This window comes from Salvelinus sp. IW2-2015, linkage group LG18 (assembly GCF_002910315.2).
Source record: "Salvelinus sp. IW2-2015 linkage group LG18, ASM291031v2, whole genome shotgun sequence".
In the NCBI taxonomy this organism is placed as follows: domain Eukaryota; kingdom Metazoa; phylum Chordata; class Actinopteri; order Salmoniformes; family Salmonidae; genus Salvelinus; species Salvelinus sp. IW2-2015.
The window spans coordinates 7,169,295-7,193,605 of NC_036858.1; the positions used below are offsets into that span (position 1 = coordinate 7,169,295).

At 42.1% G+C, this 24,311-nt stretch overlaps 1 protein-coding gene across 1 annotated transcript; it reads right to left on the minus strand.

Annotated features, from left to right (window-relative positions):
• Positions 1-714: 714 nt before the first annotated feature.
• Positions 715-19,265, minus strand: antxr1c (ANTXR cell adhesion molecule 1c). The gene is made up of 17 exons (XM_024008679.2): positions 18,381-19,265; positions 10,523-10,594; positions 9,477-9,548; positions 9,203-9,284; positions 9,060-9,090; positions 8,884-8,957; positions 8,707-8,775; positions 7,894-7,974; positions 7,597-7,657; positions 6,721-6,819; positions 6,486-6,555; positions 4,594-4,672; positions 4,278-4,373; positions 2,999-3,037; positions 2,293-2,391; positions 1,948-2,115; positions 715-1,742 (listed from the first exon to the last, which is right to left on the minus strand). The coding sequence occupies exons 1-17, from the start codon at positions 18,533-18,535 to the stop codon at positions 1,539-1,541; spliced, it is 1,551 nt and encodes a 516-aa protein (XP_023864447.1). The 5' UTR covers positions 18,536-19,265; the 3' UTR covers positions 715-1,538.
• Positions 19,266-24,311: the final 5,046 nt, after the last annotated feature.

Below are 24,311 nucleotides of genomic sequence, written 5' to 3' on the forward strand. Positions count from 1 at the left end.
AGAGAGAGACGAGAGAGAGAGAGAGAGAGAGAGAGGAAAGAGAGAGAGAGAAAGAGAGAGAGGAGAGAGACCAAGAGAGGACAGGAAGAGGACAGAGAGAGAGAGACAGAGGACAGAGAGACAGAGACAGACAGGACAGAGACAGAGAGAGAGAGAGAGAGAGAGAGAGAGAAGAGAGAGAAAAAGAGAGAGGAGAGAGAGAGAGAGAGAGAGAAAGAGAGAGAAGATAAGAGAGAGAGCAACAGATGCTGCCTTTCTGTTTTTCAGTAGTCATGGAGTTAGATCGATAGCTACGTGAGTTGTATTCAGAGGATGCATTGACTAGGGGACATAGCAGGTCCATTGTAAACTGATGGAATCAAAGGAAACTAGGCTTCATAGATCAGCCTTTCTACTGTGGATACGAGGAGCATTCAGTCGTGTTTTATGGAATTGTACTGGAAAGGCTTTTAGCCAAGGCTTCTCTCAATAGTGCCATTCAGGACACAGGCGTCGTCATAGCAATCTGCATGGCGATAAAATGCAACATAGCAACAGACTGAAATATGTCTGTCGGGAAACCAGATCTGACCTTGGCCAAATGGGTCCAACGGAACACACAAGGCCTGTACATGTTCTGTGAACACCAATATGAACACCAATATGATCTGTGTGTGTGTGTGTGTGTGTGTGTGTGTGTGTGTGTGTGTGTGTGTGTGTGTGTGTGAGTGAAAGAGCTGTGTTACCAGCAAGCATGGCCCGGTCTCCTCAGGTAACACAGGAAAGAAAAGAGCTCCTCTGCCTTGTGTGTGTGCTCATTCCTCCCTGAAGGAAAACATATATATTACACCAGTTGAAGTAGGCCTGCCTCTGAATTTTTGTGCTTCTTCGTAACCGACCGCAAATTACTCGAGTAGGCGACGCCATTACACGGAGGGATGGAAACGATTCCGCTGGAGTAAGCATTGTGTCACGTAACCCTTTGCAGGTGGCGATCGTTGAAAGCTTTCCTGGGTCAAACCTTTTGAACAAAGTTTCGACATYTTTTTGTCCGGGAGAAATTTGAAGGACGCTAATCATCATTGTTCCTCTTTGCGGTCGATAGCTGACTTCCCGTGTCGTTGTTGAGAGCTTATCTGGCAGTACGGTCATGTCTTCTCAGTTCCTAGTTTTGGCCGAGAGAATACTCTTTAAATGTKGAATTCCAGTTAAAAAGGGCTATTGAAGATTTTCTGCAAATAACGCATGATTTTAACTTGCACCTGGAGAGGTGCCATCTCAACAGGCTAGCTGCAGCTCTCAAAGGAAAGAATTGAGAGGAGATCTATGGGATACAGTCCCTCAGATAGTCTAGCCCTCCAAAGTGCATATCTAGAGCAAAAACCAACTCCAAGCCAAACTCCAACCTCCGTTTTGATACAAAGGGTCAGCATTGCAAAGTTAAAACATGTGAATGTAGAGATTTTAAAACCTTAAGAGGAACTTCCTGGAGTGTGTCCACAGTCCTGGTTTATTTCCCTTTTATGGCTGATTTGAAGCAGGTGTTGGGCTCTGCCTTGTCATGAATCTTGGCACTGGTGAGGTGTCGGCCACTGCAGGGGCGTTTTTGGGGGATTGGACTGTCTGATGAGGGATTGGACTAAGGCTGGGCTCCCAGGGTGTTTTAAGGCTTTAGTACTCACATGTTCTCCTGGCTGAGGCCTCATGAGAGAGACCTGGTCGTAACCGCGGCGAAACAGGGCCCAAATGGCGTCCAGTTTACCCTGCCGACAAGAGACAGAGAAATGACTACAGTGAATACTGTCAAAAATGCATTCTAGCTAGCAAACTGGTAAGTGTGCATGGCCAAAATGTTCTTTCATACTACACAGTACCCTATTATAAAAGTAGCGGTAGCGAGGAAGAGAGTGTACATACTAGTCTTAGAAAGAAACGAAGAAAGGAAAGAGAAGAAAAGTGTGTTTCTACCTGTATGGGAGTGTACCACTTCCTGTCCGCGGCTGGCTTCCTGTTGTGGGCCTTCTTGGGCTTGGGCTCGTAAGGCTCAAACTCCTGCTCGGGCATTTTCACCACAGCGTTCTTGGGCATCTCCAGTTTAGCCCCCTCCTCCGTTGAACCCTTCCCTCCCCAGCGYACCTGCAGGAGTGGAACAGATTATATGACCTACAGTACCTGCAGAAGGAGTGTTACATACTACACACGGGCAGTGATGTAGTCTATAATAAAGTTCCAACTTTGATGTGTTTGTGAGGAAATATGGAGGATAAAGATTATAGCAATTTCACTGTCAAGAGTGGATTAGATCCAACTCGCCTCCATTCTTTTGATTCCTCCGACTCCTCTTCCTCCATAGTAGGATGCATCCACGGTGGGCCACTTCTTCTTGGGCATGCCATCTTCATCATCTGATTCCTGGYGGAGAGAAAAGATAGGAGCATGTGTTCATGTGTTACGATATTATGCATCTTTCCCATATTCTTGGCCACGATAGTAAACGTCTCCAAAAAGCAATTTATCTCACTTGCCTTGCATGAAAGCTTTTTTCATTCACCAACAAAATAGCTTCACAGAAAATAAAACAAGAATTCCGACAAAAGGAAATAGAATTGAAAGACTCCCAGTGAGGGTAAAATAGAGAATTAGTAAGCGCTTTAGGCCATTCATGCATCAGAGATCCATAGAATATAATGCCTCTGTTTCACAACCAGCTGTGTCACATCTATGGAAAATGTGACAAAGACTTATTATTTGGAATCAACTTCTGTGGCGAAATGCCCTGAAGAGGCCTCATGACTGCATCACTTAACATTTTGTCACTTATTCTTGATTTTTCATCTGAATAGTGTTGCGTTTTCTGGGAACTTCATCCCTATTGAGCATAGACCCCACTGAGCTTGATGATGCGTTCCATGGCTCACTAATAGGGCTGTGCTATGATTGAGACCCTGTGTGTGACTGAGTGTGTGTGTATAGTCTTTAATGCATGTGTATACTTTCAGAGATTTAAGGGCCGACTTACTGGCTCTGGAGGRGGTGGCGGTGGCGGCTCCTTGATCACCTTGACAGGAAGTTCAGGGGAGAAAGTCACATTAATATCAATTGTTGGACACTAGCTATGTTTCCAGTAATTTGTCCAGTGATTTTTCTTATCGACATTTAGAACGTTTGCATAGAAAATAGATTAGACAATTGCCTGCTAGGGTGCGTATCCATTTAACAATCTTGTTTTGATAAAACAGCTGGATGTAATGACATGACACCAGAATAACGACAATGTCTAATAAAAATGTAGTGGCTGAAGTGTTTCATTATCCATTTAGGCAAATTGCRCATTAATCAATTGGCGACCTTCTGTATTCCCTCCCACCTATCTGYTTCAGGTCTCAGGTAGCCCGAGAAAGCCAGCATGGATAGAATGCAATAACTAACTAGTATTTGCCATATTCTAATAATACTCATGTGCCTGAATGTATCGCCATGGTCCGTGCCAAAGTTGCACTCCTGTATATCTGACATAATTGGATGGTGAAACTTGTAYCAAGACAACCAGAAAAACAAGGAAAAACAATTCAGCCATTCTTGAACGTCAGGAAAAGGATCCTGCAAAGAAACATTATTTTTATAGTTGAAAAATAGATTTAGCAGGTAGTTTAGATGTGGAGTGGAGCTTCATAGATAYGTGCCCCGCGTTCCTTTAAAATGATTCGGCAATCATCGTTTATTGTCCAAATAAAGAATGTTCAACGAAAGAAAAACCACAGATGTATCATTTATTTTCTGAATGAACTGCAAAACTGAAAGAAATTTGTTACCAATGTTTAAAGTAATGTTTTCTGGTAAGTAAAAGCCCTTACAAACAATAACAACATAATTTTCATTACATTGAACCAGGTTACTTTGTTTACGGTAATTACGTAAGTCATTCCAATGGCAATTACTCTGCTATAGGGTCTACTCTATACAGTATACAGATGTAGGACCTTAWTTTGAGSCAKTTTGCTACAGCAGGAAAAGAATCCTGCAGTAACAGGAAATKTRAATTATTATGTGGATTATAATGAATGGACATTTTTGTAGGGGTTGATACATTTTATATAAAAATCATGTCTGAAATTTCCAAGTGGATATTACAAACTTCAGAAGCCTTTTCAAATCACAAATACACTACATGTTTTAAATGTCATAGGAAAGTTATCCTGCAACAGGGTGATCAAATTAAAATCCTACACCTGTAAAATAACACATGGCCCATAATCGCCATCATATTGAACCAACTGTTAATGGAGGGTTACACTAACCACAGTGCAGCAGAGGGGCCAGAACCACCACATGAACAGCACGGCCATTAACAGGAACAGAACCAGGAGGGTGATGAGAAGGATGGTGCCATCAAACTGCCAGGGAAGATAAAAGACAGAGTTAAGACAGGGTTACGACCCACATTAGGAGGAGGAGGAGGAAGCAGAAATAAAAAACAGAACAAGATTCAGATAGAAGAAACAAAGAAAGGATTCAATGCAAAATAATGGAAATTGGATCATTGTTTCCCAACATTAGACCATTTCTAGTGAGTTTTGAGTAGTAGTTGTAATGTGATTGGCAGAGCATACTTACACACTCTGTGGTGGTGATGTGTACAGAGCTAGTGATGAACGACAGGCCTTCATTCATGCTCACTTGTAGATAAACAACCCTGAAACACAAAAACAGACAAATTAGGCTAGTTAAGACCTGCTTGCCCAAGACCACTGAATGGCAAAGGGCACAGTTGTCCAGTGCCAAGGTGCCACACAAAGAGAGCTTTGCGCCCAACAAACAAAGCTATTAATKCGCAGACATGTCATTACACGTCTGAGACTAAGTAGGGCACTGGTATCAAAGTTGGTTTAACTCTTTTTCAGCCAAGAGAGGCTTTTACCTTGCCCGATCAAAAACAGTTGATGCCCACATTTCTTCATATCTCCAAAAACTACTGCAAGTACCTTTCTCTTCTGGGTGCAAAACAATTATTCACATGTGACCTCAGGGAGCCTGGAAAACTTCTCAAACCTTCGTGATAAAAAAACKAATGTGGAATTCCCTGCATTTTTCTAGGGTTGCAAAGCACGCAGACTGATCAACAGGATATGCGAACTAGGTCATTTGGACTGATAAGCATTATTTGGTTTGGCTGTCTGGAGTCCACTCTTATCCCTGAAAGAAGTAACGATCAGGGGGAAAATATGGTCAGTTGGACTTGGGGCCATGTTCACATTTTGTGGAGATGTGAGTACGCATGTGCATGCGTGTGAGGGGAGAATAATCAATTTGACCACGGGGTGCTAACTGCTAGATGACTCTATAGATTAAAAGAAGATGACAGACGAGGAGAAAAAAATGGTGAAAAACAATGGGAGAGAGGGTAGGAGGAGGGAGTTAACTAGAGAAAGTGGATGTTCAGGAATAAAATACCAGACAGAGAGGAAGACAGGAAGTGCCAGTCTTGGCTGTGTGGTGTCAGACATCTGTTAAACAAGCAGATGAAAAGGAAGGGTCTGCACTAGGCAGACGTTCTGCTGCTTTGATCAGAGCTGTTAGTGAGAGAGAGAGAGAGAGAGAGAGTGAGCGAGCGAGCGGGCGAGGTGGCAGGGTGAGGGTAGAGGAGAAAGCTGGAGGTAGAGGGGAGAGGAAGGCAGGCAGGGGAAGGGGGTGAGGGCTGGAGGGAGATGAGAGAGGAAAGGAGGAGTGGAGAGTAACAGGGTTTTGAGTCTGGGGGAACACAAAGAGTGGGTGGGAGAGAGACTTTGTGGGCTGGAAAGTACGTCATGTACTTTTATTTTATGTCTCCCTTAAACTGTCTCATCCAAGGTCAAAAGAACCCTCAGAGTCTTAAGTCTTTTACCATTGCTGTCTAATTCCTCAATTTATGACCTGATCCAATAAGTTCTTAAAAATGGGGTTCTGAAGTGGTTTGTTGATGTTGGAGATTCTGAGGCCTACATTAGAAACGAGGCAGCCTGATGATGGATGTATCTGTTATTGGATTATGGAGCACACAGGAGGCTGCTGAGGGGAGGAGGGCTCATAGTAATGGCTGGAATGGAGTAAATGGAATGGTATCAAACASTTGGAAACCACATTCGATACCATTCCATTAATTCCGTTCCAGCCATGAGMCCTCCTCCCCAATTAAGGTGCCACCAGCCACCTGTGATGGGGCAACCGTAACACTGTCCTCATTATGAAAACACAGGGCTCTAACCAATGAGGCTCTACCTGAATGAACTCATTGGCATATATGGAGAGAGAGAATAGAGGAGGAGTGGAATTTGGCCTTGACGGAGTCCGTTAAGACACCCTAATGAATAGCAGGCTTCTTCTGGTAGTGTGTTTATGTGGGAGGGCTTGGGGGGGTGATCGGCTAGAAATGCCAGGGAACACACACTCATTCTACAGTGCTTAAAAACAGCGATAGCTCTGACCCTCTTAAAACGTATTAAAAATGTATTTTTAAAAAAGGTACTCACTGCCCAACTTCATCCATGACTGGAGCCGTACACAGCAGGAACGTGTCTTCGATTTCCACAGGCTTCTTGTCTATGGAGAGAGTCAAACACTCCGTTTACTTAAATACGTTTCCTTTCCTCAATCGACTGTAGTTCTTCATGCATGTTACAGCTGGAAGTACACATTGCACACATTGGTATGAAACACCTGGTTAAGCCTACAGTAAATGAAGTGTAAATGTAAGCAGGTACTCACTAATGGTGAGGGTGTCATTGAGTCTAAAGCTGCACAAAACCTGCTCTATGTTCCTGGCGTGAAGGAAACCGTTTCCTCTCACCACTACCTGGAAGCTCTCTGGAAATAAGACACACCTTGAGTTTAGAAAAATACTACATACATTTAATATGATCATAGGCTATCAGACTTTGCACAATTAGGTTGGGTAGCATACAAGAGTAGCTAGACTGACTTGTCAACATCGGTTAAATAAAATACAGAAAACATCATGCTCGGGAAACACAGGTCTTATGGGACTTGTCTCTCTCGATTAGGAAACAAGTCATTTATCAAATTGACTTCCATTTGGCAGGCCAGCATAAATTAAACATGGACATTCCATTTAGAGATCCTTTCATTACAAGATCCCCAATACACTACCCTCCATTAACCCCAATGGGGATTCCTGTCTGTTGGGGTCATTTGAGTGATCAGGGTTCTATTCATTAGGTACCAAATGGCAAAAAACAGAATGAAACAGAGAGGGACCACCTGAATTTTTCCAATAAGAAACTTTAAGAAATGTTAGTTTTAGTCATTTAGCAGATGCTCTTATCCAGAGCGACTTAGAGCAAGTGCCTTGCTCAAGGGCACATTTGTCACCTAGTCGGCTCAGGGATTCAAACCAGTGACCTTTGGTTATTGGCCCAACGCTCTTAACCGCTATGCTACCTGCCGTTTTCCATTTCAAAATGTTTTTCTATGTTTTGCTACAGKKTGCCATAATGAATACGAGCCAGCTGAGCCCCAGTCAGAGGGAAGGGCACCAGCCTGGCCCCTTAATGAAATGAACACAGCACTTAGGTAATGACAGGGAACTAGCGTTGCTCTGCTTTGWTCCTWTAGGGACCCCACCTCCTGCACAAACACTGGAGGGCTCTGCAGCTAGGATCTCAATACAGGACTTCTTGATGATCTGGAGAAGGAGAAAATGATGGAGTTGACTAGGTTAAATAGGCTAAAGGTGACTCATATCTTGTGAAGGTTCTGTATCGAAATAAGAGACAGGTTCCTCAAATTTGAGACRCTCAGTAGCTATAGGCTACATTTACAACAGTCTATTTTGACTTTTCAACTTTATTTGATCTTTCTCTGAAGGTATGTTTCGTGAAACAGGCCTAAGTCTCTCCTTCCTGGCCAGTGTGTATTTACCGAGTCGATCACTCCTCGCAGGGCTACGAATCCGCCCATCACAGGAAACACATGCTCGATGGTGTCTGCTATGGTGGCCAGCTATAGGGGGAAGGAGAGAACAGGTTTATTTACACAGACCCAGTGCTTCCTCCTGGCTCCCGTCTCAGTAACCAGAGACACACACATCATGACCCATTCATCTTCGGTGAAGAGTTCAGTGAACACTTGATTTGAGATGAAATAACSATATAATTATATTGTTTGGTGATTGTACCTTCATCTCTCTCTACATGCATGACCAGGTTAGGGGGGAAATAACAGTACAATGATAGGGACACTAAGCACAATCCTGATGAACAATGGACATTGGACAGAGGCCTAAACAACCTTGATGAAGGGAAAAGTACAGTATGTTATATCCAGACATTTAGTGAAAGTCAATCTGGGTGGTAGAACGACACATTAAAAATCCAGTTAAAACGATGCATGACTCTGAAGCTTGCTTCCTTAGCTAATATGATAATCGTTTGCATGCAAGTCAAATCGGCCAATTTCATTACTGCTCAGCCTGGCGTATAAGTAGCCCTGTAAACCTCACAAGCAAACTCGGGTTCAAGATGTGTAGGTAGATGCAATTATGGGATACATAGTCTACAAATGGGTTACTAAATATAAATAGCACATATTGTAATCATTGTTGTGAAATAATATTGAGTGCGTAGTATTACTAGATGTAATTACAGTATATCATTTTCTGTTAACAACAGGTTCCTAAATGTGTTTTGACAGGGGAGCAGGACATGCATGTTACACTGCAAACTAAACCCTTGCCTGTGTCTCGTTAAAGTCCTTTACTCCAACACAGTACACCATAGCTCCTAGAGACCGGCTTCTCTCTGCCTGTTTGTTGGGGGGAAACCAAGAATCAGCACCAGAGAACATGTTTTAACATTGTCTTTCCTTTACATCAACAGGAAGGTGAATGTTACATAAATCCAATTTGCCTACCTCCTGTTGTGCAGTGACGAGTTGGTGTTCGTTCAGCTCCCCATCAGTCAAGGCAATGATAACACTTGCTGTCCCTGTAACAGAGAGGTCAATCAATTGTATGACCTCAACATCGCCAAGTATCGAGTGATCTTTGCTATGTCTAACTCTAGTGACAGGTGCCATTGGATGCTCACCAAAGTTTTCATGGTGTATCTGCTCATTCGCCTGAAAGGAGAAGACAATGTTATTCTTCTCATTATGTTTAAAAAACAACAACAACATGTTAAACAGGTGAATAACATGATAAAGTAAGACCACGTCAGAAGCAGATAAATACCCTTTCCAAGCCCAGGTGCATAAAGGTGTCTCCACCAGGTATCTCTTTTCTCAGCACATTCAATCCTTTTCTTATCTCCACCCTGACAAACAACACAAATAGCACGTTATTAAAAAAAAAGAGTCTCGGTCTGATGTCTAAACGTCATTACTGAGTAAAATAGTCATCACCACTTCTATTCCTCATACAAGACAAACGGATACGTCCCAAATTGCACCCTATAAACTGAATAGGGTGGCATTTGGGATGCATTTAACCCATATTTGCAGTGTACCTGTTTTCTGTCAGTTTCATGAGAGTGGTTCCTCTGGATGAGAAGACAATGAAGGACATTCTCAACATTGGGCTGTCAAACAACAAAGCACACAAACAACGGTTAGAGACCATGGTGGTCCTGAACCATTCAACAATTCCTTTTGTCAAGCCTCAAAGAGGCCATACTACGTTTGAGCTCAACACATAAACAAACAAACTAAAAATCGGGACCACACAATGGACACACTCTCCAAATCATTTATTTCACGTATTTATTGTGACATGCAAGGACGTGTTTTGGCGTCACAAATGTACCTAGGATGAAAAACAACTCACATGGAAACATGTCCATGCATTCAAGCATAAATCACTGAATTCTCTGTGGTTAGTTCTATCCTATTGTTTGTTTATGGGCCATGTTCACAAGGACTCTGGACCCAATTTGATGGATTCATATGTTGTTTTTGAGACTTTTGTGATGGGGAAAAACAATACCACCCAAACTGAGGAAGCTTACTAGCTATTGACGTTAAGGGAATAGCTAGCTGACATCGCTGTGCACTCTGGTCATGTATGTCTTTGTCCTCCAGCTTGAAGCTCTCGAGCTGCCGTTATGTTCATGACACATGCCATTACCGCGGTTGGTTGGTAAGTGAATGAGCACATGGACAGTCTGTGCTCCATTGGGGAAAGATATTTTTTTTTGCTGGGGGGGGTTATGTGTTGTCGAGTGCTGTTTCTCTTAAAGCTCGCTGGATGGATCCTGCCATTACAGGCCAAGCAGCATTGAAGATACTTTTCCTATTAATAAATAAATGCTGTTACAGAATTCCCATGCTGATGGCGATGAAGGACTATTTTCCGGCATGCGTGTTGTTTATTTCTCCGGCTGGCGCCGCAGAGTCTAGCTTTCACCCACCCTCACATGAGAGATCACTATCCCCTCCAGCTCGTGGCCTCAGCCAATCGGACAGTCCCGATTCAACTCACCTCTGTGCACGAGCTAGCCATGCTGCCTCTTCAGGCCTTGATTGACAACAAAATATCTTTGTGATGTTCTCTTACCTGATAAACTTTTCAGCTAGATGCTCCACAAAGGAGTAGATTTCTATCCAGTGGTGTTTGACACTGCCAGATCTTAGAAAGAAAGAAAACAGAGGAATAGTTATATCCTACAATCTAACGTTGTTTAARCGCACATGTGACACATTTCCTAAATGTTTATCCAACACCTCCTAGTACAGGAACTGTTTGTACTACTGCGACATATAAAGTCAACACAAAATCATAACAGAGAGGTTATCAGTAAGCTGATTGGCCAAACAATATGTCACGGAAAACACAAGCCATTTGAACATTAGCAGAAGAATCTCCATTGACACAAACTAACCCCATTTATTAKGGAAAAGGAGGAAAGTGAGTTTGGACACATCTGAGGACCAAGTCTGTAACTTAGCAACCTGCCCAGCTAGCTACCCGGTGATCTCTGAGCTTCCATAAGGGACGGTAGCAGTAATAGTCCCTATGAAAGCTGAATGCTCTCCACAGAGAAGAGCTTCATTTCCTCTAAGTCCGGGAAGGAAGGGACCTGGCTGGTGGTTGTGGCGGTGACTCGTTACTGAAGAATACTACACATGGGGAATGATCTAATTTATTAAACTGAACCAAACCGCTGTTAGCGGATGGATGAAGCAGTAGCCTGAAATAGGACAATGCTGCTGACGAAGCCTCACATGGATGTCTGATGTAATAGTTACAATCTGAGCACCAGACATAACATTCACTTGTTTTCCCAGTTTAGTCTCCGTACTGGTTTTCTGGTGTATATTTGTGTTGTTAATGTGTAGGATAAACAGGCATGACATACTGTGCAGCTAGAGTTGAGTGTATTCTTTAGAAGCTTTACAAACATTGCATTCAACGGAGTCAAAGCACCCTGTGAGGACAATACTTGTCAAGCTAAACAAACCTTACCCAAATAAAACGTGTGGGGGAGGCCAGCGAGCGTCACACTTGGATGTTCAACAAATGTGCTGAATAAACAGTGTTCATCTGACACGGCTTGAACACACACAGTCGGACTGCCCTCACCCGAGGGAAGAGCCAATCTGTCAGGCATGCGGTTTCTTTCATTACTACGGGGGAAATACTACACCTCAAAATGTCTTCTTTCATGTACAGTACAGCCATATAGGGATAGTGTTTCAGTGATTCACAGAGGAGTGAAGCTAAAGACTCCCCGCCTTGGAGATTCTCTTTTGCATCACAATGGATATTATTTGTGTTGGACAAGACTGTTTTCTGAGGTACCAGGCAGTCGTGGGATTGGAGCCTAGCTTGCAGTTTTCTCACCTGTATAAACAGCAKTAGGAAAGGAAGTGGGCTATTGTCTTGTGAGATCCTTGAAGGAAAATGTTGTGGTACTTTTTCTTTGATACAATTTTAATAGACTGAGTCAAACCATTACAGTTCAAAAGTTCTGGAAGTTGTTATTGCAAGCTTCAACAGCTTTGTTGACTAAAATGATTGAGCWCTTGACGACAGGAGTTTGAGATTATATCATATCAAAAAGGGTRCACGTTTTCGTTGTCTAGTGTTATATAATTGATAAATCCTCTGACTATACGTACATGATAAACGGCACATGTCGGGCCATATGAAACTCATTTTGAAACTGATGGAACCCCATAGACAAGAGAGAGAGAGAGTGATCGGGGTAACATTCGGATGGCTGGGATAATTAAAACCACGCGTTGGCTCTTTAATGTCTCTTCTGCTGGGGGRAGCAGAAAAGATCCACCGTGGATCTCTAACCACAAGTCCATTTTTTTGTCTTTCAGCCCACACAGMCAAAATAGATCAGGACTGGTGAGGTCTGTGCCCTAACCAACCCACTGAAAACTGTCCTGGGGAATAACAGACCAACGAGCACAACAGACAAATGACATAAGACGAATGACAGGCTATGGCCTCAAGGCCATAAACAACAGCTATTCAGTTTACTACAGCGTTTGATCAGACGGCTGTAGCTGTACTGTTTCCAAACACCTTAGGACACGCAGGGAAGAAACATGCACAATCGACATCTAGCAACGCTAAACAGATCAGGTCAGGACTGTGCTAGATGTCTGAGAGGGAGAGAATTTGTTACTTTAAACATGAAAGCCCAGAGTCATTTATATATATATATATATTTTTTTTTATCAAGCCTTTCTTTCTGCTGACTGTGTGAAAACTCACCACTACAATGAGCAAAATGAAGTGAGTCGGGGAGAGAGAGAGACAGACAGAGAGAGTGTTCAGTCGGTCTAGGCCAGGGATGTCAGAAAACATGTGAGGGAAAAGGCTCTGTCAGACCCAGGTGTTCAGTAAAAGGCTCTGCTCTCACGCTTCTAAGTGTTGAGAGGAAAATCCAACACCATGAAGCTGTAGGGTCCCTTTCCAGTTGGGCCTGCTGCATGTTAAAAACCACCCCAATCTGCGAAGCAATGATCTTACTCCAATTTAACTGACTATGCACATGGATTTGTACCGATAGACCATTAACCTACTTTTAGCTTGAGGCCTACTTGCTGTGTCTAGGCTTCCAACTGAAATCTTTCTTTACTCTCACTCCCTTATCTTTTGGATTTTTTCTCTGTCTTTCTTCTTCTCACCCTCTTTCTCTGGGTGCAATATTATTTTCTCTAAATAACTGACTGCCCATTTAAAATGTCTGTCTTGCTCGGGTACCCCAAAGCACTGGGGATTCTAGATGGTGTGATAACATTTAAAGCTGCAATATGTAACTTTTTGGGCGACCAGACCAAATTCACATAGAAATGTGAGTTATCGATCTGCCATTCTCGTTGAAMGCAAGTCTAAGAAGCGGTAGATCTGTYCTATGTGCATTATTTCTATGGCTCCCGTTCTTAAKTTTTTACGTCTTTTACTTTCGGCTTTGTACAATACAAAAATACAATATTTTGGCTTATGGAAAATATATTTCACAGCGGTTTAGATGGTACAATGATTCTCAACACAAGGGATCATCAACTCGACTCAGCCGCGGGCCAATGTTTTTCTTGAGCGGATGGTCAGGGAACATAATTACAAATCATTTGTAAACTGCAAATTGACCCAAACGGACACAATATTCAACTAAAACAGAATCATTTCAAACCTTGTTGACATTTGTATACGATCACTTACTGTATATCTCTCTATTATGCTTGGGAATACTTTGGAACAGATTTCCAAAATGAAAATCACTTGGAGCTGATTTGCTGGCATGTTTACAGTCTTTTATGTCCAACAATAAAATTACAATAAAAAAAACAGCTGGGCCACCAGTTGGGAAACACTGCTCTATAATATACTTGCTTGTTTTGTCACATAAACTGAAATTAGGTGAACTTTTAGAATTTTAGCAACCAGGAAATGGCGGATTGATTTCTTCATAGTGCATCACCTTTAACAAGGCATTTATTCCTGCAAAACACACATGCCAAAAGCTTATTCTGATGCGTTATGGAGGCCAGAGCAGCACCATGGTCCAGGAGAGAGAAAAAAAACACATTCCACAGTGAGAAAGTCTTGACATGTTTACATTATTTATAGACTCCAGATGTAGTCCGGGTTGGCTTGGATTTTAAAAATGATCATAACATAACGCCCAACTTCAATGTTGGCCTGTGAAAAAAAMAACATTTCGCAATGATTAACGTTCTTGTGAAGAATGACGTAGACTTGAAAAGGAAGAACAAATGGCTGCTACATGCAGCTTCTAATGGGAAAACACAGGTGCCAAACATAATTGTTTCCTATTGTCCCATAGCTTGATCAGAAAACAATTATAACAAGGCCAAGCGGGTCAAGACACACATTATGGCTGTGGGAATCTGCTAGGGCATCGGCGCTTCTAGCATTATTATCGTGTGTCTTCTAAACAGTGAATGTCCCGTAGGCCAGAGTTTTTACGTCCTACAAGAGGCAAATGCAGGTGGCAGTAGCTAGGTCTCCATCCGAATGGCGACAGATTTTCACGCGAATATTCTCCAAAATCTGCATTAAGAAAATATGCACATTTTYCCACCAGTTTCCACCAAACAGACTTGTTGCAGGTAAAACTCTGTGCGTGATGACGTTGTGCACACAAAATGTACCTTTTMACTTAAGTGTCCAAGGACCGAATAAAAATCAAATGTTCAATGTGTTTCCATCGCTTTTTTAACTCTACCGATAGTTATGTCACAAATACTGTTGCGTTAAATAGCAAATGTACCTAGTCAGGTCTTGGCACATGTGCTCTAGACAACAGCAGATACAGTGCGGKTAGGATCTGCGGGTAGGTTAGTCCACCTTGCACTTTCACCACCCTGTGAAGTTMATCAAAACGTATTTAAYCCGTAGCCTAATAAACTGCATGGTTTCCCGAGTCGTATTGTGAGGACCACACAACAAATCATCGCGTGACTCCAAGTTTACTTCGATATTATGATTATTATATCAATATTTTCTCATTAGGGTGTTTCCATCGCCATTTCTCGTATAATTAATTTTACCGACACAAAAARATGCCACCATGTCGAACGAACAAATGATCTGTTGGCATTTATATTTCCATCACAGCTGATGTGATTATTATTTTTTATAGAGTATGACTTTACTCGCATAAAAACTGTGGATGGAAACGTGGTTTTTATTTTATTTATATTTAACCTTTATTTAACTAGGCAAGTCAGTTAAGAACAAAATCTTATTTACAATGACGGCCCACCAAAAGGCAAAATGTCTCATGCGGGGACGGGGGCTGGGATTAAAAATAAAATACAAAAATATATAAATATAGGACAAAACACACATCACTTCAAGAGAGACAACACAACACTACATAAAGAGAGACCTAAGACAACAACATAGCAAGGCAGCAACACATGACAACACAGCATGGTAGCAACACAACATGACAACAACATGGTAGCAAACACAACATGGTAGCAGCACAAAACATGGTACAAACATTATTGGGCACAGACAAACAGTACAAAGGGAAAGAAGGTAGAGACAACAATACATCACGCAAAGCAGCCACAACTGTCAGTAAGAGTGTCCATGATTGAGTCTTTGAATGAAGAGATTGAGATAAAACTGTCCAGTTTGAGTGTTTGTTGCAGGCTGCAGCGAACTGGTTACCAATAAGGAAGTAAGGGCAAGGAAGTGATGTCAGCAGACCAAAAGTAAAACTAGGGTGTTTTCCCATAACATCTGATGAGCATTAGCTACAGTGGTAGGGAGTGCGTTTTGATGATTTTTATTATGCAGAACATTTGGCATCAGTACTGGTCTGCAGTGATAGAAACATGCCCTAAAACAATACATTTTGTTGTGTTCCTTATAAAACAGCAGGATAGGGCCTACCAGTCTGATTAAGCTCAAAGTCATACCCATAGAGATCTTATTAAATTACTAATTATATGGTCATACCTCAGTAGGCTATAGTACACCACAACATAGGGTTAACTTTAGCTTGGTTCTCTTTGATCCACTACCCACTTGGACCTTAACAGTAATGATTCATGATATCCACATGGTCCGTTTTCCTTTATTCGGTGACCGCTTGGCTGGGGGAGATTTTTCCATGAACTAGTCGTGAAATTTACAGGATTTATATTCAAAGAAACTCGGGACCAAAGTGTTGACTCCAGCCACTCCAGTGTTCGGCGCATGTGACAAATACAATTTGATTTGTATCCTAGTTGTAGCCCTATGCAGTGTGACAAGAGCCAGACCTGGAGGAAAAACTTCTGGTCCTATGGGATGTAACTAAGGCCCAGAGTTCTTCCTGTTCAGGTCTGGTCAGGAACCCAATGACCAAGCTAAAGTACAAAGGGCTATGTCCTTAATCTACATCTCAACCAGAATATAGTCTGTGCTAKTGTTGTCACGATACCAGTATTGCAATACTATGACACCAGATTCTTCTTGGCAAAAAAGAAAACATGAAGCATAGTCAACTTTATGGTCCATTAAAACATACTTTTGCAAAATAGGGTGTGCTATAGCTTGCAAAAAAAACCAAATGTGACTATGGGTGACAACACAAGACAGTTTTTCCCCCCAACATTAGGACTTGAGTCTGCTTCATGTTGTGTTTCCTTTGCTTCCTTACTTCCTAGTATTGCGATACTGGTGTTGTAAAAACACTTGCCTGTGCATCTCATAAACAGCTCAGGCCTGAGGGATGAGGGGATGTCACTAACGAGCATCCGGTTGTTTGAAGTCAGGAACCTCGCTTAGTAGCACCAACATCCTCATCATCAGGGCCACACAAGTTTGTACACATARAAATCTATCAACATTGAATCATACATCTTCTACGAGTTGTGTTACCAGATGAGAACTTATCTAAAATATGTCCAAATTAGATCAGATATATTACATAAGGTCAGAGAACTGGCARTGTGGTGCMAGGACRACAACCTMTCCCTCAACGTGAGCAAGACAAAGGAGCTGATCGTRGAMTACAGGAAAAGGCGGGCCGAACAGGCCCCCATTAACATCGACKGGGCTGTAGTGKARCGGGCCGAGAGTTTCAAGTTCCTTGGTGTCCACATCACCAACAACCTATCATGGTMCAAACACACCAAGACAGTCGTGAAGAGGGCAMGATAAAACMTTTTCCTCCWMAGGRGACTGAAAAGATTTGRCATGGGTTCCCAGATCCTCAAAAAGTTTTACAGCTGCACCACCGAGAGCATCCTGACTGGTTGCATCACTGCCTGGTATGGCAACTGCTCGGCATCTGACCATAAGGCGCTACAGAGGGTAGTGCGTACGGCCCATTACATCACTGGGGCCAAGCTTCCTGCCATCCAGGACCTATATAATAGGCTGTGTCAGAGGAAAGCCCATAAAAGTGTCAGAGACTCCAGTCACCCAAGTTATAAACTGTTTTCTATTCTACCGCACAGCAAGCGGTACTGGAGTGCCAAGTCTAGGACCAAAAGGCTCATTAACAGATTCTACCCCCAAGCCATAAGACTGCTGAACAATTAATCAAATGGCCTATTTACATTRMCYCCCCCCCCCCCCCCCCATTTATTTTGTATACTGCTGCTACTCACTGTTTATTATCTATGCATAACCACCCCTACCTACATGTACAAATTACCTCAACTAACCTGTACCCCTGCACACTGACCCAGTACGGTACCCCCTGTATATATGGTACCCCCTGTATATAGCCTCGTTATTGTTATTTTATTGTGTTACTTTAAATTTTTTATCACTTTAGTTTATTTGGTAAATATTTTATGAACTCTTCTTGAACTGCTCTGTTGGTAAGGGCTTGTAAGTAAGCATTTCACGGTAAGATCTACACTATTCGGCGCATGTGATTTGATTTGACATGCTGACTCCAAATTGACACAATACATTATATACAATTCATTTCTATTGGGCACAAAATATTCTGAAACACAACCAAAACAAACAGCAAATGCATCCAACAAATGTGTAGAGTCACACGCTTGATGTAGTCATTGCGTGCTATGGAACCAAATACTTAACTTTTTACTCCTTTAATACACATATAACTGAATTTGTCCCAATACTATTGGTTCCCTGAAATGGGGGGACTATGTACAAAAAGTGCTGTAATTTCACCCGATATGGATGAAAATACCCTTAATTGAAAACTGATAGTCTGCACTTTTAACACCATAGTCATTGTATCATATAAAATCCAAAGTGATGGAGTACAGTGCCAAAACAACAAAAAACGTGTCACTGTCCTAAACATTTTGGAGCTCACTGTACACTATTGTCTGTTTAGTAATGACTTAATACTGTGTAACGAGCGAGGCTTGGCATCTCAATATAACGGTTCCCTGGGTTTATTATGCAGTATAATAATAAATATGCCATTTAGACAGTTACTTACTTGTCAAGCACAAAATACAAGTCAAAAGCCCCCTGACATGTACTTTCCTCCCCTTCTTCTTCTACTTCTTGCTCTGGTTCAGCATTTACAGATGCTAAAGTAAACATCAAAAATCCAAGGAAAAGTAGGGACACTTTTCCCCAAAACCTCGCCATCTTTCCCCCGCCAAAAACGCAAAATACTCMAAAAACTCAATGGAACTAAGTCAATGCTGTCTCACATCCACAAAGTCTTGAAATTACTTATCTAGGCAGAGATACATAACCGACAAAAAACGGCCAAGGCTGCGCCATAGAAAACCGTTGCTCTCAGTTTCCAAACAATACAGACCGTTTGCCTCTGACAAATATTGGATGGGCGGTGAAGGCGAATATACCATACCAAAACTTGCAGCACTTTGTTCTCCTTTGAAAACGTAGGAAATAATTTGTTCAGAGATTTTACTCTCCGATATCATCCTGTCATATTCGCAAGATAAAACAATCGTGGAGTATTTGAGTAACAAATCTAAAATGTTTCAATGTGTTAGAATATATGTGGATAATTCACAAAAATACAAGTTTCCTGTGAAAATTGTCAAAATAATTTTGGTTAAAATAGCTAAATGGAGACGTGCAATGTTAAGAACTGGGAGCTCGGGAACAAACATGCCAGAAATGAACCAGGTTTCATATTTCTGCCTAGAGAAAAAAAACGAAAAAAGGTCGAGATTCCATCTTGCACCTCCCTCTCAAGAAGCTAACTTTGGAGAAACATATKCCTGCCTATAAAACAACGAAGAAATGATGAGCTGCAGCATCCACTGACTTAACACCAAAATCCCATCTGTCCAGAATGTTATTACCATGAAATGCTAATTAGCTGCTAATGTGGCTATCATAAAGAACTACAAATGCCATGATGATCTGGACGGAACTGCCAAATCGAGGCAAAGGTAAGAATCTCTGGATTAATTATCTAATGTTAGCTACATTTAATAATGAATAAATTGGCAAAATTTTCTTCAATTGATAATTCTGTGAACTGTTGTGTGCAAGTTTTCAATTGACAATCCCTATTAGCAAAGGTCTCAGCTAGAGATGACRTGCAGGAGCTTGCAGGGATTTGTAGTCTTGCATGATGTCTACTTTGATGCTAATTAGCATTTTAGAATCTGAGAGTAAATAGAGCCGAATATATTGATTAAAGTCAACTTGTCCAAGAGAGATTTACATGATTATCGAAATGTAACGCCAGGATAAGCATACACGAAACACAGTTTTAGGTGTTTTGAAAATTCCCTATGGGAAAAATGAGTGGTAGRAAAATTATTAGGAAGCATCATGGGCTCCAGAGTGGCGCAGCGGTCTAAGGCACTGCATCTCAGTGCAAGTGGCGTCACTACAGTCCCTGGTTCGAATCCAGGCTGTATCACACCCGGCTGTGATTGGGAGTCCCATATGGTGGTGCACAATTGGCCCAGCGTCRTCTGGGTTTGGTTGGAGTAGGCCGCCATTGTAAATAAGAATTTGTTCTTAACTGACTTACCTAGTTAAATAAAAAAAATCCCTGTTTGACAGCTAGGTGTTATGGTATTATGACACATCCGCTGTTGGGCTCTATTGAGTACCATGGTATGAGTCATAAGGATAAAATAATAGCCAATCAACGTTGAGCTGAACTGAGTGAACTCAACTGTGAATGGTCCTGGAGYACCAAAAAAAGTGTAATGGGAAGSTAGTTTGGATTTGGCTTCACTCCAATCACATCACAACGAGAGCAATATGTCATTGACAGAAACAACTTGAATTGTTGCATCTCGTTGTGTTGTTGTCCTCCAGTGGCTAGCTAAAATTGGCCATTTCCTAAATTAGCCATGGATGAAGATGGACTCGTTGYTTTTTTACTTAATTCTCTGTACTGGCCAATGATTATAACAGCGATTCTGATCCAACCATAATATCATACATTGTGCCCCTGGCCTGAGAGGATGGACGTTCAATATGTAGCTAGATGTAGATGGCTAATGTTAACTTGCTAATGTTGCCCATGAAAAGAATTTAAGCTGGCGAGCAAACATTTTAGCCAGGTAGCCTAGGACAACAAAAATATAAGTGTGTACTGTATGACGGCATCACAGAACGTTTCATCAACAYGAAAGAGAGGAGGATGGCATTGGCRTTTCTCTTCCAGTAGGGCGAGTCAAYATCTACTTGCATGAACGCACAAATACTCACAAGCGGAAAGAAATCACAACCATGAACAACCACATCATATTTATCTTGCGTTGTAATTTWGTTTTTGSCATCTTTTAGTTGTCATTGTATTATACTAAGCATAGGAGATTTGACGATGTTAAAATGTTGAAATTGAAATGGTGCTGGAATAGTGGAGGCAGCTCCTGTTTTTTTTACGACTTACGGTAACTCTCTGTGGTTCTAAATCAATAGCGGTTTAGTAGTCCGAGTACCAACTTGCTTGACCATGCTGTATGTCATGTAGCTGTTTGTTACATGCAATATGCTTTGTGGACTTCACCTGACAGAGGTTGCTCTCCAGTTTTGTGATGAAACAAATACGTRGTTGAATTTATTCTGCCACTGTGTCTTCTTATTGTCTCGTCCTTAGGCCTATATATCATGGTGGCAAGGTATATAAACTAACAGGTTATAGAGCAAACAATGCAATTATCACAACACATACTGCAGGTTGTAATATGGCTTTTCTTTCTGGCATGGCTTCCCCAGTGATTTTACCCACTCACCGTTACTGTGCATATTACTACCCTTTTCACAGCCCATCCCAGCATAAGACTAGTCTGATTATTCAGACTGTAATACACAATGAATTTGTATATACAGCCTGAAACTAATGGCTGAACAATCCTATAACTGTTCTTTACAAGCCAGAATGTTTAATAAAATCACATTTAAAGGTGCACTATGCAGAAAGTGCGTCGTCATTTCCTGTTTGCAAAAATTTGAATAGTTCGCCTAATTTCAGTGTATGTGTCAAAACAAGCAAGTATAGTGTGGAGATGCTAAAACGAAACGTAAGAATGGGAAGCATATACTGCACATAGAAGAGATATACCACTTCTTAGATATGCTTTCATTGAGAATGACAGATCTACAACTCACATTTCTATGTGAATTTGGTCATGTCGCCCAACAAGTTACATATTACAGCTTTAAACTCTACCGGTTGTCTGTGCTGTTTGTCCTTCAGCTGATCAAAATGTAAAAAAAACAAAATTCCCCAGGAAAGTATTGTTTACCCAACTTTTTAGAGAACCGGTAGGCATAGGCTATGGTTCGGTTCGGCACCATGGTAAAGTTAGTTTTATATTGTATATACGGTTTTCTCTCATCAATAGCTGTTGAACTAATAAGCATGTCATGAAAATAAGAAAATTATATAAAATAAAATACAATTTTATTTGTCACATACACATGGTTAGCAGATGTTAATGCGAGTGTAGCGAAATGCTTGTGTTTCTAGTTCCGACCATGCAGTAATATCTAACAAGTAACCTAACAATTTCCCAACAACTACCTTATACACACAAGTGTAAAGGAATTAATAAGAATATGTACATAACAATATATGAATGAGCGATGGCCGAACGGCATAGGCAAGATGCAGTAGATGGTATAGAGTACAGTACATACATATGAGATGAGTAATGTAGGGTATGTAAACATTATATAAGTGGCATTGTTTAAAGTGGCTAGTGATACATTTATTGCATACATTTTTCCATTATTAAAGTGGCTAGAGATGAGTCAGTATGTTGGCAGCAGCCACTCAATGTTAGTGATGGCTGTTTAACAGTATGATGGCCTTGAGATAGAAGCTGTTTTTCAGTCTCTTGGTCCCCGCTTTGATGCACCTGTACTGACCTCGCCTTCTGGATGATAGCGGGGTGAACAGGCAGTGGCTCGGGTGGTTGTTGTCCCTGATGATCTTTTTGGCCTTCCTCTGACATCGGGTGTTGTAGGTGTCCTGGAGGGCAGGTAGTTTGCCCCCGGTGATACGTTGTGCAGACCTCACTACCCTCTGGAGAGCCTTACGGTTGTGGGCGGAGCAGTTGCCGTACCATGCRGTGATACAGCCCGACAGGATGCTCTCGATTGTGCATCTGTAAAAGTTTGTGAGTGTTTTTGGTGACAAGCCGCATTTCTTCAGCCTCCTGAGGTTGGAGTACAGGAGAGGGCTGAGAACGCACCCTTGTGGGGCCCCAGTGTTGAGGATCAGCGGGGTGGAGATGTTGTTACCTACCCTCACCACCTGGAGGTGGCCCGTCAGGAAGTCCAAGACCCCGTCAGGAAGTCCAGGACAGGGCGGGGTTGAAACCCAGGGTCTCGAGCTTAATGATGAGTTTGGAGGGCTCTATGGTGTTAAATGCTGAGCCGTAGTCGAAGAACAGCATTCTTACATAGGTATTCCTCTTGTCCAGATGGGTTAGGGCAGTGTGCAGTGTGATTAAAATTTYGTTGTCTGTGGACCTATTGGGGCGGTAAGCAAATTGGAGTGGGTCTAGGGTGTCAGGTAGGGTGGAGGTGACATGGTCCTTGACTCTCAAAGCACTTCATGATGAGTGTGATATGTGTGATATGGTGTGATGTGGTCCTTGACTAGTCTCTCAAAGCACTTCATGATGACGGAAGTGAGTGCTACGGGGCGATAGTCATTTAGCTCAGTTACCTTTGCTTTTTTGGGAACAGGAACAATAGTGTCCCTCTTGRAGCATGTGGGAACAGCAGACTGGGATAAGGATTGATTGAATATGTCCGTAAACACACCAGCCAGCTGGTCTGCGCATGCTCTGAGGACGCGGCTGGGGATGCCGTCTGGGCCGGCAGCCTTGTGAGGGTTAACACATTTAAATGTTTTACTCACATTGGCTGCAGTGAAGGAGAGCCCGCAGGTTTTGGTAGCGGGCCGTGTCAGTGGCACTGTGTTGTCCTCAAAGCGAGCAAAGAAGTTGTTTAGTTTATCTRGGAGCAAGACATCGTGGTCTGCGACGGGGCTGATTTCCTTTTGTTGTCCGTGATTGACTGTAGACCCTGCCACATACCTCTCGTGTCTGAGCCGTTGAATTGCGACTCTACTTTGTCTCTATACTGACGCTTAGATTGTTTGATTGCCTTGTGGAGGGAATAGCTACACAGTTTGTATTCGGTCATGTTTCCGGTCACCTTGCCCTCATTAAAAGCAGTGGTTCGTGCTTTCAGTTGTTCGCGAATAATTCCATCAATCCACGGTTTCTGGTTTGGGAATGTTTTAATCGTTGCTGTGGGTACGACATCGTCAATGCACTTTCTAATGAACTCGCTCACCGAATCAGCGTATTCATCAATGTTACTGTCCGATGCTATGCGGAACATATCCCAGTCCACGTGATCGAAGCAATCTTGAAGCGTGGAATCCGATTGGTCGGACCAGCATTGAACAGATCTGAGCACGGGCGCTTCCTGTTTAAGTTTCTGTCTATAGGCTGGGAGCAACAAAATGGAGTCGTGGTCATATTTTACGAAAGGAGGGCGGGGGAGGCCTTTATATGCGYYGCGGAAGTTATAATAACAATGATCCAGGGTTTTGCCAGCCCGGGTCGCACATTCGATATGCTGATCAAATTTAGGGAGCCTTGTTTTCAGATTAGCCTTGTTAAAATCCCTAGCTACAATAAATGCAGCCTCAGGATATGTGGTTTCCAGTTTACCTAGAGTCAAATTAAGATTTTCAGGGCCGTCGATGTGTCTGCTTGGGGCGGGATATACTCGACTGTAATTATAATTGAAGAGAATACTCTAGGTAGATAATGCGGTCGGCATTTGATTGTAAGGAATTCTAGGTCAGGTGAACAAAAGRACTTGAGTTCCTGTATGTTGTTATGATCACACCACGTCTCGTTAATCATAAGGCATACACCMCTGCCCTTCTTCTTAC